General features: G+C 51.6%; 1 protein-coding gene across 9 annotated transcripts in view; it reads left to right on the top strand.

Annotated features, from left to right (window-relative positions):
• The window catches only part of DYSF (dysferlin), a 220,962-nt gene that overhangs the window by 151,358 nt on the left and 49,381 nt on the right, over nt 1-20,223 (top strand). For all 9 annotated transcript variants that reach the window (XM_053256343.1, XM_053256337.1, XM_053256342.1 and 6 more), the window contains 3 exons: nt 14,914-15,012; nt 15,904-16,032; nt 18,596-18,751. In XM_053256343.1, the coding sequence (XP_053112318.1) occupies nt 14,914-15,012; nt 15,904-16,032; nt 18,596-18,751 (384 nt within the window). The remainder of the gene's footprint in view (nt 1-14,913; nt 15,013-15,903; nt 16,033-18,595; nt 18,752-20,223) is intronic.

Raw genomic sequence — 20,223 nt, 5'->3', positions numbered from 1 at the left:
CGGCCCCCCAATTCTTCTCATCAGCATGAGAAAGAGCAGCAGAGACTCAGACTAGACAATAGGAGGACTGTTAAGTTTTACTTGGAAATGACTCGGGCCTCCCAGCATACGAGTCTTTCTTTGTGCCTTGCAAGCGATCTTCTCTAGATAAGAGGACATCTTTTCCCTCTCTGTCTAGGATTAAGGACTGTACTGTCCCGCCCCCCCCTCCCCAAATCTCCATACAAGGAGCTCCTTTCAGTTTCATCGTGGCCCATCCAGCTCGGGGCTCAGCCTTCCGTGTCAGGAGCTCCCTGACTCCATGGCCTTCTGTCTTCTTTGTCAGCAGCCTCAAGGGAACTTCATCGAGGGTTCCCACCGTCATGGTGCTCCTCATAGCCTCTGCCTAACCTCCGGAGCCAAAGGCCCTTCAATTAATGCTCCTACAGACATTTACATACTGCTCTTCAACAAAAGCTCTCAGAGTGGTTCACAGAGAAAAACAAATACATAATAAATAAGATGGTTCCTTGTCCCTAAAGGGCTCACACGCTAGAAGGAAATTTAAGGCAGACACCATCAACAACCACTGGAACGTAAGACGCTACCATATACCGAGTCAGACCATTGGTCTGAGCTCTCGCTAAGTATTGTCTTCACAGACTGGCAGCGGCTTCTCCAGGGTTGCAGGCAGGCGTCTCTCTCAGCCCTGTCTTGGAGATGCTGCCAGGGAGGGAACTTGGAACCTTCTTCTGCTCTTCCCAGAGTGGCTCCATCCCCTGAAGGGAATATCTTCCAGTGCTCACATTTCTAGTCTCCCATTCAGATGCAACCAGGGCAGACCCTGCTTAGCTCAGGGGACAATTCATGCTTGCTGCCACCAGACCAGGTTTCTGGAGAGATGCTGTGATGGGATTGAATAGGGACAGTTGCTCTCCCCCTGCTAAATATAAGAGAGTCACCCTGTTTGAGTCAGACCTCAAGGTCTGAGTGTTGCCTGCGCTGGCTAGGAGTGTCTCTCCAGGGTTTCAGGTCGGAGTCTCTACCAGAGGATGCTGCCAGGGAGTGAACCTGAGACCTCCTGCATGCCAAGCTGATGGGCTCCGTCTGCTTGGAGCGACAGCCCCTTCCCGCATGAAGGCAATCGTGGGCCACTTGGAGCCTTAAAGTTGTGCCCAGAAATGGATCCATGTCTTTTGAGCCAGTCCAGACAAGTGGCTTCTCTCTTAGTACAAGGAAGGTTTCTTCCAGCTGAGACAGATTCCATCTGGCGGGTGGGGTGAGAGCTGTTTGTGAAGTAGCTCTCAGCACACAATGCCATCCTCTGGTGGCACACAAGGCCTGGTGGCTCGGCCTTTGTGGCGCAGTCATGGCTTCTGGTTTTATCCTCCTCCCTGCCGCCCCCGTGGTAAATCCATGGGGCAGCCTTTGATCTGCTAAGCAGAACGGAAGGGCAGCTGGACCTCTTTGCCAAGGGGGAGGCGGTCTCCCCTCGGAGGTCTCTCTGGGGTTCTGCCTGATATGAGTGCTGGGGGGGGGGCAGCTGGGGAGCAGTGCCTGGAAAATCTCTCGGGGACCCTTTGTGGCTTCGTTTGAAGAGGCAGCCCCTTCCTCTTCTGCAAAGGGGAGCACAACCTACAAGGCTTTGGTGGGCCCCGGGGACATCTGTCTGTGCAGTGTTTCAGCCCAGTTCGGTTTCAGACATGCAACGTTCTAGATATCTGTCCTTTCCTTTGAAGGCACCTCAGGGCAGGGGTTTGGAGTGCCAGTGATTTGGGGACTGTTGCCGGCAATGCAGTGCGGTGGCTAAAGGACTTTATGAACCTCTTGGGCTGATGGACCGCGAATGCAGCTTGATGCGGCTAATGGACCGTGGCCAATGGACCGCTTGGGTGGAGATGCCACCAAGTCTTTGCTCTGTATGCCACAGCCAAGGGGTGTGCTGGGGTGTCCATTGCAAAATGTCTGGGTCTCTGGGTGGGGTGAGGAGAGCAGGAGGGGGCGGGACGGGCTCAGCCAGCACCTTGCGAGTGAGGAGCTGAGCTTGGACAAAGGTGGGTCCCTGGGGGCATCTGATAGGTGGGCCGGGGTGTCAGTCAGAGGCCTGGGGGGGGGGCTGGCAGATACTGGTTTGTACTGGGTTTTCAGACTCCCATGCTGGTTCCTTGACAGAACGTGGTCCAACTGATCGGAATAGTGAAATGCACAGCATTGCTCTGGCAGCCCTCATGCTAATATTGCAGCGGAGGAGGCGCTGGGAAGGGCCTGAGGTGTGTCCCAAGCTGTGTTCATCCCAGTCGTTGCCACTTGACCCCTCCATGGCTCATCCAGCCCTTTCCCTTTGCCTTGCATGCTGCCCTCAACCTCTCCGTCCCTCTGGGAGCTGGTGCCTCTTCGTTGAGGGCTCTTGGGGCTGCTCGAGGTGGAGTGGTGCCAGTGCACACAGCCTGGAGGGCCAGGGCTTTCCATGGGGGCTGGCTCCAGCGCCGTTGTGTGCCTGAGCCCTGAGTTGGGCTGCCTTCGCTCTTGCCTCTTGAACGGCCAATGCCTTGGCTCCCAGGAGGTCCCGTTGAGATCCCCTCTGTGCCGGTCAGATGGCAACAACCCCATGAAAGCAGGGAGGCCACAAGCACTGCCGGCGACCCATGCGTGCCTCCCTGCTTCCTCCCTCCACAAGACGGCACCTTTCTCCCTCATTAGGCCAAGCATGGAAATTCCTGAGCAGGGTTGTTATCCCAACTGCGCTCTTTGTGTACGTCTGTGGGGAAGAAGAAATTCCCCTTATAAATGGGCTTTATGAAGGTTGCGTGCTGAGAGCATCATGGGCGCGGGGATGGGGCACAGCTGTGGAGAGCATACCCCACGGGCGGCCCCTGTTCAGCAAAGGAAGTGCCCGGGCCAACCAGCTGGCCTCTGGGCCCTTGTGCTGTGCTGCTGTGGGTCGCCTGCCTCCCTTCAGCCTATGGGCTGAACCCCATCAGAAGGGCCTGGAGGAGAAGCCCCGGCATGAAAGCAACACCAACCCGGCGAGAGTCTGCAGCAGAAGACAGCGAGGGAGGCCTCCCAAGATTCCTCCGCTTCTCCTGCTGCTGCTGATTAAGCTTTATGAAGGGCCAGCCAGCAAGATCCTGGGAGCAGTGCAGGAGGGGAGAAACAGCCTTGCCTTGGCTGAGAAGCCAGAGGGAGAGCGAGAGAGGCCAGGTGAAGGAGTGGTGGCGATGATGGGGCAAGAGAGGGTCTGGTGGCAGAGGAGGAGGAGGAGGAGAGGCTCTGAGGATACTGAATAAGCAGACCCTGTGGAGGGGAGACCGTCTATACCGACTGTCCCTCCCCCCCTCCCTCCTGCTCCCCCGCGGCTGCAGTGTGTGGCTTGGCTTGCTTGCAAGCAGGAGTGATTTCTCCAGCAGGCCCCTTTCGGTGATGGAGGAGCGGCCGGTACTCTGCGCTCCGCTGCCTCCTTGGTTCTCTGCTGCTGTGGATGGGCCGTTCTTCTTCCAAAGCAGGAGAAAGCTCAGCTCATTATTTGCAGTGTGGCTGAGAAATACCGGGGTCAGGCTGGAGCCCCTGAGGCCCAGGCCAGGATGGCTGTTTTGCAGCCCGGGCTGCTGCTGCTGCTGCTGGGGATTAGCCCAGGGGGGCAGCAGGCAGAAGACCCTGTTCTGGGGGCCAGGGAGGCGGGTCCTTCAGGCACCATTCAGGGCACCTCCTTGCCTGTGACTGGCAGGGGCCAATGCTGCCCACCCCATCTCTTCCGGGGCCTCGGAGTCCTACACACACACACACACACACACACACACACACACACACACCCCCAGTGTGTCAGAGGGCAGACCTGCCACTTTTGATGTTAATGCTCCACACCCATCCATTGCTTCATACATGGATCAACAGCTTGTCTTGTGCTGCCCATGGTAGTCCATGATATTAAAAATGATTTATTTATTAATATAAAAAAAGGGTTAACCCCTCCCTTTTCAGCATCCTGGACTCAGTCTGGATGCCCCCCTCCCTGCAACTGTGTTTTGTAAAAAAAAGAAAAAAGGATGTCCTTCTGCCATCAAGCTTGCTCTTAATGAAAGATCCACCATCATCATAGGAACATAGGAAGCTGCTATATACTGAGTCAGACCATTCGTCCATCTAGCTCAGTATTGTCTTCACAAACTGGCAGCGGCTTCTCCAAGGTTGCAGGCAGGAATCTCTCTCGGCTGTATTTTGGAGATGCTGCCAGGGAGGGAATTTAGAACCTTCTGCATGCAAGTAGGCAAGTGCTCTTCCCAGAGCAACTCCATCCCCTGAGGGGACTATCTTACAGTGCTGCTCCCACATCAAGTCTTCCATTCATATGCAGCCAGGGTGGACCCTGCTTAGCTAAGGGGACAAGTCGTGCTTGCTACCACCATACTAGCTCTCCTCTCCATCATCATCATCATCATCATCATCTGTAGTTTTGCCTGGAGATGTGTTGTACTTCCCTTTCCAGCTTTCGGCACAAAGAAAGATCTCGCAGAGATGCGCATGTGTTGGGTGGATTTTACTCTCTTACATCTCTTTAACACCAGGGTATTCAGGATACTGCTGCTCATAGCACATGCCTCCACAGGCCCTGGCACGCTCGCTGCTGCCGCTCTGGCTTAGCCTTCAAGCTGCTGTCCTTAAGCCTGCTCCTAATTAAGCTAATTTGGAGCAAACGGAAAGGCTCCGTCTGTGTGTTACAGAAGGCCCTGGCATTGCGCTGCTGTTGAAATTGCAAAAGATTAATCCCACTTAGATGTGGTGCAGTGTCAGGGGCAAACAGTGACTCCGTTTGCCGCACCCTGTCACCACTGGCGCCACAAGATCCGTGTGCACCCCCTCCCCTCCAGGCGCTCACTGCCAGGAGACGGAGAGAAGATGGGAATGTTCTTAAGGGCCAGAAAGCTCAGAGCTTATGCCTGAAATGCACGCGGATTTGTTTTAAATGAGAAACTCATGCCTGGGATTTTTGGGTTACGATGTAACCAGGGGGTACAGAAATCGAGGTGACCCGTGCCCTAAACAGAGAACAAAAGCAACTGGGGTTGGCCTTTGAGCTGCAGAGGCGCTGAAGCACCTCGCTCCTCTTCTCGGGCTCCTAGGAAACCTCACAGGCACCTCAGTTTTGCAGAAAACAACAGCAACATGACCCAACAGCAGAGACTTGCGTTTTCAGGTGGATACAAATATGTTAAATAAATAAATTAAAAAACAACAACGTTGCAGCCCTGCATTTAATGTTGTAATAAGAAAACCTTGGCACCGTCTTAGGCTTCTACCTTCTTTTGATGTGGCACAGCCGAGCGGTAGCGTTGCAGCTCAACACCTTCTGGGGTGAACACAATCTCCGGTGCTCGCCATGAGCATCGCTCTTTGTAGTGCCATGGAAGCACCACAAGCCGCTTCCAGTCCCGAGGAGCTTATTGTCTGAACAGGAGGGGGAGGCAGCTGAGGGCAGGCAGGGCAAGGAAGAGAGAGACCAAGGCTATGAGCAGCCGAGAGAGGCCTGTGCACCACTGAAAGATTGGGACGCTGGCATAGCTCAACAGTGGCCCTTTGGGGAGGGACCATGCCAGCCTCTCCCAACTGTTGAGTCGTGTTGTGTCAGGCTGGCGATACAACAGCCCTGCTGAATGTTTTTAAGAAGGACCTGGAAACATACCTGTTTAGCCAGGGCTTTAGTTCATAGTTTTAAAGTTTTGGGGTTTTGAGGTTTTATTTGTATTTTAAATGGTTTTAATCATATTAATGTTTTGATGGTTGTTTTTAGATTGTGAACCGCCCAGGGACTTTTTTGTATGGGGCGGTATAGAAATGTCCTAAATAAATAAGTACCTGACCACGTCCCAGGTGACTGGCACTGCCAGTTATGCAAACCTCTGCCTGCCTGTATGTTTGAGATGTCTCCTTGTGCTGTCGGGATAGACGAGGCTCTGTTTTTGTTCAAAATGTAGACCCCTGCTTTTGCCATTAGGTGTTGGATTTGTGTTTGTCTAACTGCATCACTAACAGGTTGTTTTGATTTGTAGCCTGCAGACGGCTTGACCAGCTCAGCTTTGATTAACATGCAAACGTCTTGGGCAGATCTCCATGTATGTATTGCTTTGTTTCTCACCTAATTACTCGGGTTCATTTGCTTATATTTCACTTTTCACATCCAGTTTTGGCTTCTTTTTTTTAAGAGGGAAAAAAGAACCAACATCACCACAAATTGGAAATTGGTAGTCTTGGCTTAACATACTCTGAAATATGAGAAAACCCAACCTTATTTCTATGTTTGTGAAAGTTCTCCTGACAGTCAAGAAAAATTTGAAAACTAGAACTGCAAGTTGGGTTATCCAGGTCAGGTCTGACAGTCTAGGGGGCCCTGCCTCGTTGCAAAGGATGGTGGGTGGGATTCTTTGGCCCTGCAGTGGAGAAGCTGCAAACCTTGGTCTGTCTGCCCCTACTCCCCCCCCCAACTCCAAACAATATTTGGGGGAGCCAAGAAATGGGGTTTGCTTGGAGTGCAAAGTGCAGAGAAACAGTTTCTGGCTCTGCCAGGGATGGCCAGCTGGTGAGCTCTGGACCAGTCCAGAAGCAGCTCCAGATCAAATGTCTCTGCTCTTTTCCTGGATGTCCCACCAAATTTTAATCACATGGTAAGGTTTTTCAGCTCACTGAAATGAAAACAGGCTGGGGGATCTCTGTGCATATTAGATATAAACAGATTGCACTGAAATCTCAAACACATTAAGAACAGAAGTCATCTTGGATCAGGCCAGGGTTGACCTATCTAGCCCAGCATCCTTCCTGCTGGCTATTGCTTCCAGGAAACCCACAAGCAGGGCATGAACAATAACAATCACAACAAATATTTACATACCACTTTTCAACAAAAGTTTCCAAAGCGGTTCACATAGAGAGATAATAAATAAATAAGATGGCTCCCTATCCCCAAAGGGCTCACGATCTAAAAAGAAACCTAAGATAGACACCAGCAATAGCTGCTGCGGGTTGCTGTGCTGGGGTGGAACGGGCCAGTTACCAGGCGCGGAGCGAGGCTGGCGGCAGCCTGTTCCGCTGCCACCACAGCCCCCTGGCCCCGCCCCCCATCTGACTTCTGCCTTTAAAGCCTGGGAGAGTTGCTCCAGCCCACGCTGCCAATGCAGCGCTGGCCAATTTTGTTTTGTTTGATTTGGGGAGCAAAATAACGTCAGAGGTGGGGTGTGTGTATGTGTCGGGGTCACGAGGCGCGGCCCCTGATTGGCGGCGGCCCGGGTTCTTTGAACCTGTTTGCCCAATGGTGGCTCCGCCCCTGCCAGTTACTCTCCCCCTGCTATAAAAAGAGAATTACCATGCTAAAAAGGTGCCTCTTTGCCCAGTCACCATGAGGGCAAGATGGCATCCCAAAGGACAGGCTGGTTGACATAACCATTAAAATCAGGGATGGTGGTCGGCTATCCATATTTGCCTGATCGCTGGAACTCATACCTTTTCCGGGCAGTGCTACCCTGCTTTTAATCGAGGGTGGGGGAGAGAAGAGGCCTCCGTGCTATTTGGTTTTCCCAGTCATGAGAAGCCTCAGCTGTTGGCACTCAGCATGCCCTCCTCTTCACACAAACCATAGAGAGTTGTGGCTGCAGTGGCTGCCATCAATGGACACAATACCCTGTAAAGCAGACTCTCTTATCCTGAGCCTGGAGCAGCTTTAGCAGGTGTGCGCCCACCTCCTGCTTTCATGGCCAGTGGGGGAGCAGCTGCTGAGGTCATGAAGCCTTCCCAGTCTGCTGGCAGCACAAAGCATGCTGGGAAAGCATACATGCCCTTGGAGGACTTTCCATGGAAGGTTGGGACTAGTGTTCTCTCTAATTTTTTTCATTGGTGTGTGGGATGAATTTTGCTCTGGGCGGAAGTATCAAGGCAGTGTGTGCGCACCTGCATTCAGAACTGGGCCTTCTTGATTCAGCCTGAGTGGGATCTAAAGTGAACTGAGCAGACATCATAAAACTTGTGAGTGCGCTCACGTGCGCACGCCTTATTGGAAACTTGCAGCTGCTGTGCTCAAGAAAGGAGCCCTCGCCACCTGGGCCCGTGAGTTTGCTGGGCGGGCAGAGCCAAGTGGAGGTGGTGCCCATGTGCTGCTAACGGGGCAGGAGCTCATCTGGCCTCCTTTGCCAGGCTGCCCCTTGAGAGAAGCCCAGCTGTTCCTCAGCTCCCCGTGGTGGATGATCTCCTCTCTCCGGAGCACATCCACTCTGCATCTGCAAAGCCCTCCCTATTAGGAAGGACCAGCATTTATCAGGTTCATCACAGAACCAGATATACTGGAATGGGAAAGGGACAGATGCCAGCGAAACCTGAGGAGGAGCTTCTGTTGCTGCAGCCACTTCAGATTTTACATACCACTTTTCAACAAACGTTCTCAAAGTAGCTTATGTAGAAAAATAAATCGAGTGTCTCCCTGTCCCCAAAGGCCCTATCAGTTTCAGCTACTACCCCATACAATCTATCGCAGGGTCCTCAGCCTTTGGTCACCTAATGTTGTTGGACTACAACTCCCATCAGCCCCAGCCACAATGGTTGAAAGCATCTGGGGACCTAAGGCTGAGGACCCCTGATCTATAAGGGCTTTGGCAATAACATTCAACAGTTGGAAACAGAATTTTGCTAGGCAATCTGACTTGCCTCCTCCTTGTCTTTAAAAGAGAGGAATGTGTTTTCATTTTAGTCAAACTGAACAATTTCAAAGAAAAAAGAAAAACCCACAGCAAACTTGCAAGTCATTAATTTAAAATAAAGGCAGCAAAATGATCGGCAGCTAGCAATAACCCCATTCATGTGTGCCGTGTGGGCCTCTTACACAAATGTCGTTAAACATAATAAACCTCACTTTCCAAAAAGCTGCTGACATCTCATGGGGAAAAGCTTTGGAACAGATTTCGAGTTTGGAACCAGGAGCTTTATTGCAAAGGATGTTTGCATGGAGCAAATGGGGTTCTGGCTGCAGAGAGGTGAGGCTTATGGCTACAGCTGGGAGAATTTAGGTGCAATATTGGGAAAATATGTTGATGGTGCAAAATCAGATCCTGGCATGAGCATGTTGCTCTGGGGAACAGAAGCACCGCCCCGTGGCCCCCACTGTGATCTGGGGCTCCTCCACGAGATTGCTTGTCAGGGACTAGGGCGTGGCTGCTGGCGTTCTGTGAGGCACACTCAAAGCACTTTGTGGCCCCGTGTCTCATTTGTGTGTGTGGGGTGGTGGTGGTAGTGGTGGGGTGGGGGTGGTAAGGGGCTCCCCTAGAAGGGATTCCAGAGGCCAAGGTGTCTACTGTTTCCAACAGGAACCCGTCTTAAGAGAGCCAGTGCAGCAGCAGGTCTGCAGCCAGAGGGTTGCTGTAGCAGCTGGCGTCATCATGTTTGATTCTTTAAAAACTACCCTCCTTATCGATATTGTTTGCATAAGAACAGCCCTGCTGGATCAGGCCCAAGGAGGTCCATCTAGGCCAGCATCCTGTTTCACACAGCAGCCCACCAGATACCTCTGGAAACCCCACAAGAAATGAGGGCAGGCCCTCTCTCCTGCTGTTGCTCCCCTGCAACGGGATTGAGAGGCATCTTGCCTCTGAGGCTGGAGGTGGCCCATAGCCCTCAGACTAGTCATCAATAGGTCTGTCTTCCATGAATTTGTCTAAGCCCCTTTTAAAGCCGTCCAAGCTAGTGGCCATCACCACTTCCCATGGCAGAGAATTCCATAGATTATTTATCTGCTGTGTGGAAAAGTACTTCCTTTTTTTGGTCCTAATTTTTCTGACCTTTAGTTTCATGGGATGGCCCCTGGGCGCTTTCTAGATCAGACCCTGCAGCTGGGTCAGGACTGATCTCAGAAGGGTGCTTCCACACTTCCTGTGTTGTGACACTGCAGTCCCTACGCTGACGGCAGGGTGCCTTTCATATTTCCAATGCCTTGTTTCCAATTTAATTGCTGCGATATAGTGCTATGACATCGAGCTGGGACCCGGTTTGGGGAGCTAAGCCGAGAGAGGGGGCTAAGCTCTCTCTCCCCACACACGAGCAGGGCGGAATCCCTGGGCAGCCGGATCGGCTGCCCACACGATTGCTGGCTCCGTGACGGAGCCGGTGGGGGCTGGGGAGTTTGGGGGCTGCATGGGCCCCGGAAACTCCAGTATGCCCTGCGTGAGTGCGCAGAGCATACTGGAGAGACCCCTGGAGCTGGGAGGCAGCTTTTCGCCTCACCTCTGGGGGTCTACTCATGAGTAGCCATGGCGCAGAGCCATGCCGCAGCTACTCATGATTTTGAAAACCGAGTTTGCGGAGTGCTCGCTCCGCAAACTAGTGGTGTGCATGGTCCGGACGCAGCGTGGTCCGGCACTTGTGGGGGTGTGACTTTAAGGGGGGGGTGGTAGTACTCAAAACCACCCCCGCCGCTCTTCCCCCTCCGGCGCTGGTGCATTTAAGAAGCTTCTTGGGGCGGCAGAGTTCCTCTCTGCCACCCCTGCCCCCCGTCGTTGTTCATTAATGCCGAAGAGCTGGTGGAGCGCATGCGCCCTTCGCGGTGCGCGCGCTCGTCTCCGCTGCGGGTGCATGCACGCCGCGTGACGTATGCGGCACCCGCGCGCCCACGGTGTAGACAAGTGCGAGCGCCGTGAAGGGCGCATGCGCTCCGCCAGCTCTTTGGCATTGCAGGCATTAATGAACAATGACGGGGGCAGGGGCGGCAGAGAGGAACTCTGTCGCCCCAAGAAGCTTCTTAAATGCACCAGCGCCGGAGGGGGAAGAGCGGTGTGTGGGGGGGTAAGTACTACCACCCCCCCTTAAAGTCACACCCCCCGCCCTTCCGAACCGCCGGACCGCTGGAATTCCGGACCGGTCCGGCGGCGTTCCAGATGGCCCCCGAACCGAACCACGCACACCACTACCGCAAACCTGGTTTAAGGGGAGGGGTATTTAGTCCTGGGAGCCACCGGGCTCGCCTGCGAGCCCAGTGGCTCACACGGTCAGTCGAAATCGGGCTAGGCTCCCCTAGCCCAATTTCGGCTGATCGTCAGAATATCCTCATCGTATATCTGGCGCAAAGAAGTTGCTGTTTCTTCGGGTTGTAAGTCTTTGCGAGACTGCTCCCCCTGCTGTTTACATTTTGAAAGCGATTTGCCTGAACGGAAGCATTTTGCTGCTGTTGAGTGGCTAAGCTGGAAAGCGCCCTGGTTCTAGTGTTGAGAGAGAGGGAGAAAAATTTCTCTCTGTCCACTCTCTCGACGCCATGCTTAACTTTATACATCTCAATCATGTCTCTCCATAATTGCCTCTTTTCCAAACTAAAAAGCGTTTGCCTTCTGAAGATTTAAAGCAGTTTAATTAACAGATTTAAAAGTAGCGACATATGTCTGAAAAACCAAGCAGTATTTATTGTTAAAATTCAACTTCTAGTCTCCAAATTAATTTGCTCAAGGTGTGCAGGAAAGTTGTGAAGGTGAAGGGACTCAGCTGGGCCCACGTGCCATCCTTTCTCCCTCACGCCAGGGCTTTGGGCTGAACGAGCCTTGCTGGATCTGGTGATGGAGTCCTCCCAATGGCCCTCCCATGGTCCATAATGGCTCGGTGTCTCACAGTGTGTGGAGGACACTCAGTGGGCTGAATCAAGGTCTGGCAGAGGAGGTTGGCTGGCATGGATTTAAAGGACTGCACGGAGTCCTTTGGAGAGGGGCCCCTTTGCACCCCTGTAGTTCTGCTCACCATGCAAGGGACTCAAGATGCCGTCAGAGCAGGGCCGCGCTACTTCGGCCCTCCTCCAGGTGCTGGACTACAACTCCCATCATCTCTGACTATGGGCCACAGTGACTGGGAGGGATGGGAACTGTAGTTCAAAAACAGCTGGAGAGCCAAAGTGGTGCAGGCTTGTGTGACCCAGAAGGGCCCGCCTGGATCAGAGCAGAGCAGAGTGGGCCCATCCAGTGCAGGATCCTGCTCTCCATAGTGGCAGAGCAGATGCTTCTTGGAAGCCCATGAGCAGGGTTTGAAGACCATGACCCCTAAAACCTGGTATTCGGGGGGTATCCTGCCTCTGAACCTGGAGGTTCCATTTACTTCTTATGGCCAATAGTTGCAGATAGACTATGTCTTTGCATCCCCTTTGGGACCCCCTGCTCTAATATATGGTTTGAAACTGTATATTAGAGGAGGGGTTCCTAACCTTGTGACCCCAGATGTTGTTAGACTACAGCTCCCATCATCCCTAGCCACAGTGACTGGGGATGTTGGGAGCTGTAGTCCAACAACATCTGGGGCCACAAGGTTGGGAATCCCTGAATTAGAGCATAAGGAGGGCCCTGCTGGGCCAGACCAAGGATCCGCCAAGCTGGGATTTGCTGGGTTCCAAATGCCCCACTGAGCAGCATTCTGAAACAGCTGGAGCGGAGCACATCCCACCAATAAATGGCTGGGTGCGAATGGTTCTGTGCAAATAACTGGGGGAAATGTAGCTTGAACTGGACAGTGGGCGTTAATGTATGAATCGGCAGAGGTCTGTCCTCCCTCAGTGGAAGGGCCACCCCATTCCCCAATGGGGGCTGCCTCCCCCATCCAGCGAGGCCTTACGCGGCTCCTAATACAAATAAGCCATTAAGTGACAAGTTAGCACACGAAACGTGAGCCAGAAAACATGCAAGCCGAAATCTGCAAACTATTTGGAGTAATTGGCTCTTTGCTGTGCTTGCTAGTCTCCAATCATAGCACATAGTTTATGGCCTCTCTGGTTACTCTCTTCTGGAAGAGCCACCAGGATCGGATATCTCCAGCTGAAGCCTGACAGGCGATACTCAGCCCCAAGACTCAGCGGGGACAGGGAAGCCATGCGGACATTCCTGCGGTTGCCTCCCGTGGATGCACTCACATCGGGGCCTCCCTTGCTCCATCCTCGGCATGGAGAGGGCTCCTGGGCCTTGGAGACCACACTTCCCCCGCTCCACGCAGCACGGCTTGTGATGAGCAAAGCCACAGGCTTGCAGCCTTCCCCTTTCCTCGGCCTTTTTAATAAGAGGCACAGTCCCCAAGGAAGTTCTCCTGCACACCCTCCCATTGAAATGAATGGGAGCGGTGCAAAAGTCGGGAATTTCCAAACTGAGTCCCAGAGCAAATTTTTGTGCTACTGGAAGACTTAATTGATTAAAAGGGCCTGTGGGGCAGAAGTACCCGCCCCCCGCCCCCACCCCACACAGATACACAACACACAAAACCCACAGCAGGAGAGGCCAGTTCTGGAGGAGTGAGGGTTCTGGCAGTGCCCACTGGGAGGGGGCCAGGCCATTGGGCACTGATCTCCACTCAGTGTGACTGGATCATCCAGTCACTGCTAATGCAGAAGCCATCCTTGGAGGAGGCTGTCTGTTGCATCTCTGCACGAATCATCCGAGCGTGGCTCTTTCAAAGCAGGAAGTGCATCCCAAACAGGGATCCATGCAGAAACATGGGGAGGGGGCTCTGGTGAAAACGAGCCACACCAAACGCAGACCTTTGGACCATGGCTGTGAGCCTTGCAGACGGGGCCTGTGTTGCTTCTGGGTTCTTTCCAGCACCCTGCGCTCCCTGTCGCAATGCACATGATCATTAATGTTGCTGCCTGCAAATAATGCTCTTGCAGATGTGTGTGGGGGTGTGGGGGTTCCCTCCTCAATTGGCTTCCTCTTTGTCCCTTTTTGTGAGGAGCCCAGTGTGTCGTGTGGCTTCTGCATTCCGGGGCAGGCGATTAATATCTTTTCCAATTAACATTCCAGCTGCTTCCCCTGGCCTTTTGCTTTAAACAACAACAACAACAACACACACACACAATTTTTTCTTGGTAACATCAATCCAAATCAGCAGAACCCTCTAACCCGTCTTTTTGTCTTGGGGCTGCAGAAGATACCAGAGGTAAGTCGTCAGATTACAGCCTGTGCTTTCTTAGTAACCCGGCACCTGAGGAATGTCATAATCAAGCCATTCTGTTTAGAATGCAGCCTTTTAAAAATGGCAAAACAAAAGGAGTGCTGAAAGGCAGGACTTTGCCTCTGCTGAAAAGACGGGAAATTTATGTAATATATTTTGGGGCTGGGGCGGGGGGAGAAAGGGCCCGGGCGCTCTCCGAGACAGTGAGGAGCGCTGGACGGGCTGGCGTGGAGTCAAGCGCCATAAACCCTGCAGAGGATGACTCCTCCGTGAGGTCAGTTTGGTGGGATGTTGTGGGACTCTAAAAGGAGATGCTTATTGTCAGGAATGTTTCAGGAGTTACAAATTGGTCCTTCGTTCCAGCTTCCACCAGTTTCAAGACTGCTGCTATTATTATCAGGCTAATGCTAAGAAGCAATGCTGATTAGGGATCTCTCTGCTAGTCGGGTTAATCTTCAGGGAGCGGCTGCAGCTCAGGGGCAGCAGAGCTTGACAGGCAGAAGGTCCCAGGCTCAGCCCCCAGCAGCACCCCCCCCCCCAGCACAGCCAGTGGAGACTAGTAGCTGCTGCCAGTCAGAACAGAAAGAAGGGCACTCCAGTCTAATGATGGCTGCTCTGACTGGCAGGGGTTCTCCAGTGTCTCAGGCAGATGTTTTCCCCCTGCACCTATTTCTGACTGAACTAGGAGTGCTGAGGACTGAACCTGGGACCTTCTGCCTGTCAAGCTGGCGCTCGGCCTCTGAGCAGCAGCCTCTCCACTTAGTTGTGGCCTTGTATTTTCAAAGCCACTGGGATCAGGTGCCTCATCAGGCTTGTGCCATAGAAGCGGGTCTTGTTGCTTTGATGATTCACACGCCCCACTAATGGGCATGATGGGCAGGGAAGTTCTCCTGCACAAGCCCCATTGGAATCAAAAGGAGTGGCACAAGGGGGCCCCACCACCTTCAGGATTCTTGCTAAGAAGGGTTATCTCTGCCTCTCCCCCCACATCTCCCCCAGGAAGAGGAATCCATTGACTGGTGGAGCAAGTTCTACGCTTCTACAGGCGAGAGAGAGAAATGCCGCTCCTACCTGGAGAAGGGCTTTGACACTCTGAAGGTAAGAGGGTGGGGAGGGGACCAGACCAGGAGGAACCCACCAAGGCAGCCTGGGACTGCTTCTACTGCGCCGCTGCTAAGATCATGTGTGCTCAGAACCCTCTTTAAGTGCCAACAAGGAGCTTGGCTGGCTGTAGGAATCCTCTGGATTGGCCCAGACTGCCATGAATACTGGGAACGGTCCCTCCACCCAGGCCTGATCAAGCGGGAGGCATCTGCTGCACTTCAGGTCCCCGGCCCAAGTCAAGAGTTTCCTCAGGCACCCTGGGCTGGAGAAGGCACTCTCCTGCTCTAGGTCCAGGCACAGCCACGCATGGCCCCTGCCTGCTCCTGACTGGATGTCCCCTGACTCTGGGTCAGCCCAGGATATGTTGCTGCTTAAGCTGTGGTGCCACATAATCTTTAAGGTGTCCAGCGTCACAGAACATACTGCGGTACACCTCATGGGTAGCATGGGACTTCAGTGCTCCAAAATATTGCCACCCCAAAGGACCGCTTGGGTTGCTTGTGCAGTTAGCCTGATCCGGCAGGCCCCAGATCATGACCAGTTGGGGGACTGCGTGCTGCTCCTTAAAGGATCCTCCCTTGCTAAGGGAGTCCTCTTTAGGGGATACCTCCCTTCCCAAGGGAAGAGGGAAACATTTCCTTATCCACATGACGGGTTCACAGGACCCATCCTTAGCCACACCCACACACACACACCCCAGCCCAAGTCATTCAGTGTCATCATCTCTTACCAAGAACCATAGAAGCACCCGCTCAGTGCCTTTCCTCAGCCCTGCCATGGGCAGGTGTCTGGTTTGTCCCCTGTGGAGGTTGGGGAGATCTGCAGAATGCCTGCCCAAGTTGGGGGAGAAGCAACACAACCCCTTCCATGTCCTGCCTTCCTCAGGTCTACGAAATGGAGCTGGAGAAGATTGAAGACTTTGGGGGCCTCTCAGACTTCTGCCACACCTTTAAGCTGTTCCGTGGCAAGGCGCAGGATGACAACCAAGACCCCACCGTTGTGGGGGAATTCAAGGTTTGCCAACCTCCTTCTGCTCTTTGGAGACTGGCGCGTAACGCATGTCGGGAGCTGGTTTAGTGTGGCAGCTAAGAGACAGTGCCCATTCAGGAGTTCCTGCCTGGGATCCCACCTCTCTGCCAGGATCACACTTGGTGGCTGTAGGAAAGTGGCACAGAGGGAGCTGCCTGATACAGAGTCAGGCCATTGGTCCATCTAGCTCAGTATTGTCTACATTGCTTCCCTTTCAGGGTTGTAGCAAGGATGACACCAAGATCTGTCTATCTATCTATCTATCTATCTATCTATCTATCTATCTATCTATCTATCTATCTATCTATCTATCTATCTCTGAGAGGCTTGTAAAAAGAAAAGAACAAAAAAAACCCACCCAGTTTTATTCATTTACTACAGACTGCTACTATCTGAGGCTCAAAAATACATAGTAGGTTACAAAAATATGTTGTCTTAGGCTTCAGTTTAGATTGCATTTAGGTACGCTTAGATGTTTATAGAGTATTTTGCATTGCCCTAGTTGGGTTGAGCGTAGGCTAGTATTTCTTGTTTTAATTATGTTGCAGGTAAACAATAATAGGACAGTATCAGGAATATACAAAGCACGCACACAAAGAAATATAAGTTTCTAACACAAAATCTGACTAAAAAACTGTTCCCTATGCTGAATTCCCTTTTCCTTGAAAACTCATCCAGCACCTGATGAGAATCAAGCTTCCTGAAACCCTGTCTCAAGGATTCGCAGTTATTCCATGTGAGAAACCTCCATGCTGGCTTTGACCATGAGGGAGCAAAAACTCCATGCCCCTCACTAAGCCTTTCTGCACGTGCTTCTCTTCAATAAAGACTGCCCTTTTTGTTCCCAGAATTCCCAGCAACCGCTCTCTAGGTCCCACCCATCTGGTGTACTGATTGGCTGCCCTGGAGTTCACCAGCCTGTCAGTCGAGGCAAGGGTTCACTCCCTGTTAACTCTTTAGAGGGAGGGGCAGCTGATCACTACAGGGGGTATACCTGTAAAAGGGAATTTGGCGTGGATTCCCTAACATAAGGCAGGGTGGTTGGTTGGTGGAAAGCAAAAGTACCTTTAATTTAAAACTCATGGTGGCATAGTGTCTCCGGAGGTGGCAGGGGCTCTTTCAAGTCCCCTGCTGGCCTCCCGAATGACAGCCCGGTTTTGTCAGAAGCCTGTCCATCCGGTGTCCATGTCAAGGTCTCTGACATGGAGAGTTCCTTGGCGTCCTCTCCGGTCTGTCTGTCTGACGTCTTCGTGGAGGTCTCGGGCAGATTCGCAAGGAAAACACAAGAGAATACTTTACTGCAAGTATCAGGTTCATTCAGTCTTCCCCGCAACTCAGTCTGCTCACCAGATAGCACGGTTCCAGAGGCAAAGAAGTGCAAGGGGTTCCCGGGGGAGGCGTTGCAGCAAGGGCAGCCGTCAGGACTTGGCCAGTTTAGCAGGGTAGCAGTGCCAATGGGCTAACTTGTGGTCTAACTGATTTGGATCAAATTAGGTACAGTTGTAGTGAGTGACACTCAGGGACACCTCAGCGATGTAGTTCGTAATTATGCCATCCACTCTGATCCTAGATGGCGGACATGTGAACATTTGAGGTGTAAGGGATCTAGCTTGTGGACATCAATTTGAACCAGATTTAGTCCAGTCGTAGAGACAGAGAAAGGAAAGTAGGCTGATTAGTTCTTACTGGAACAATTTTTTTGCACAGCTGTATTTTCATTCAAGCTCTGTGTGATACTAGAGTTCATCCACAGGCAACCTGCCAAGATCACTATTACATATAGTAATGATGATACACTATAACCTTAAACCTGAGGGTATCTTGCAAAGCAGTCAGCTTTACTACCAATAAATACAGCACTGTGTTGAACTTCAGTCTTATACTGAGTATTGTACATAACTGGGTCCATACATACATGCTGCTGCTGCTTCTCCTTCTCCTTCTTCCTCTTCCTCTTCCTCTTCCTCCTCCTCCTCCTTCATTATTTTTATTTTATTATACTACACAGATAGTTCTGACTTCATCATGGTGATGACAGTGACATGTTTGACACAAGCAGAACCCCTTCTTTTTCCCTTGGCCCTGTAGAATCTCTCCATGCCAGCACTGACCTGGCACTGGAGACATTCCTCAAGATAGTACAGATCTACACAGTGTACCTTTGGCAGACATTATGCCCCACTGGTGCTGCTGTCATGCATAGATCAGCTCCACCTTTTATTTATTTATTTCCACATATTGAAAGTTAAGTTGAAGTTTTGAAGCTGCCTTCTAGTGAATCAGACCATTGGTCTGTCTAGCTTGGCATTGTCTACACTGGCTGGCAGCAGCTTTCCAGGGATCTTAGAGAGAGAGAAGGGTCTTTCTCAGCCCTACCGGAAGGTGCTGCCAAGAACTACACCCAGGGGGGGCCTTCTCGGCATGCAAAGTAGGTAATCCACCACTGATTGACAGCCCTTCCTCAACTGCGTGTGGTTGTAGGATGGAGGTTGCCCATTTAGGGCATTTCTCAAGGGAAGACCCACACAGTCCCCCACTCTGCTTGCAGGGCTCCTTCAAGATTTACCCTCTGCATGATGACCCTTCGCTGCCAGTCCCTCCTCGCCAGTTCCATCAGCTTCCAGCTCGAGGGCCTCAGGAGTGCCTCGTCCGGGTTTACATCATTCGAGCTTTTGACCTGCAGCCCAAGGACAGCAATGGAAAGGTAAGGAACAGGGGGATGGAGCAGACTGCTAAGGGATGAGAATGGACATGCAAAGATATCTCATCCAGAGCAATCTTCCCCTACACAGTGTTAGGAAAATGTTTCATAAGGGAAACTCCCCTCACTTTTCTGAGGAAACTCATTCTATTGTGTAGCTTTCGTTAGCAGCAAAAAGGTTATCCTTCGTGTTAACCTGGAATTTTGCCTCCTGCACTTTAAGTCATCACCATGAGGGCTAATTTGCATGTTATGTCTGTTTCCATGGGGGATGCCTTCGAAATAATTCTTGTGGTTGCTAGCAAGTGAAAAGGGTGTATCGGAACTGGTCATTCACCTGGATTACTTGGGAAGGATCCATGAAGGGGATATTAGATTCCTGCTGGTTTCTTCTCAAGGGCAAAATCCACACGACTGAATTCTGTAACGTTTTTTCCATGTATACCTCCAAGGAAATTATTCCAAATTATTGCTTCTCTGGAAACAAATGTTATGCTCTAGATCCAGGATATCTATATTTATTTTTATTTTATTTATTATTAAAACTTTTATACCACCCTTCCAAAAGGCTCAGGGCGGTTTACATTAAAACACCATTAAAATCAGTTAATAATTAAAACAAAAATTATAAAGCATAAAACAATGATTAACCATCAAAAACATCATAAAACAACAATTAAATAATCAGAACAATTTAAAAACAAGTTTTAAAAAGCTGAGAAAGCCTAGTTGAAGAGATGTGTTTTCAGGTGTTTTCTGAAAATTGCCAGAGATGGGAAGATCGTATCTCAGCAGGGAGCGCATTCCACAATCTCAGGGCAGCAGCCGAGAAGGCCCGTCTCTGTGTAGCCACCAAACGAGTTGGTGGCAACTGGAGACAGACCTCCTCAAGTGACCTCAACGGCCGGTGGGGCTCATAGCGAAGAAGACGCTCTCTTAAATACCCAGGGCCCAAGCCGTTTAGGGCTTTATAAGTTATAACTAGCACTTTGTATTTTGCCCGGAAACCTATTGGCAGCCAGTGTAACTCCATCAACAAAGGGGTAATGTGGTCTCTCCGAGATGACCCAGAGACCAACCTGGCTGCCACATTCTGGACCAACTGAAGTTTCTGGACTACATACAAAGGAAGCCCCACGTAGAGCGCATTACAGAAGTCCAGTCTGGAGCTTACCAACAAATGTACCACTGTTTTGAGGTCATTGATCTCGAGAAATGGGCGCAGCTGGCGTATCAGCTGGAGCTGATAGAAAGCACCCCTGGCCACCGCCTCAGCCTGAGAAACCAAGGAGAGACGTTGATCCAGAAGTACTCCCAGACTGCGAACCTGTTCCTTTTGGGGAAGTGTGACCCCGTCTAGAACAGGCAGATCAAAATCGTCTCTAGAGTTCTGACCCCGCACAATAAGTACCTCCATCTTATCTGGATTCAGCTTCAGTTTATTCTCCCTCATCCAGCCCATTACTGCTTCCAGG

The sequence above is a fragment of the Hemicordylus capensis genome, chromosome 5 (genome assembly GCF_027244095.1).
Source record: "Hemicordylus capensis ecotype Gifberg chromosome 5, rHemCap1.1.pri, whole genome shotgun sequence".
Classification (NCBI taxonomy): domain Eukaryota; kingdom Metazoa; phylum Chordata; class Lepidosauria; order Squamata; family Cordylidae; genus Hemicordylus; species Hemicordylus capensis.
This window is presented reverse-complemented; position numbering and strand designations above follow the sequence as displayed.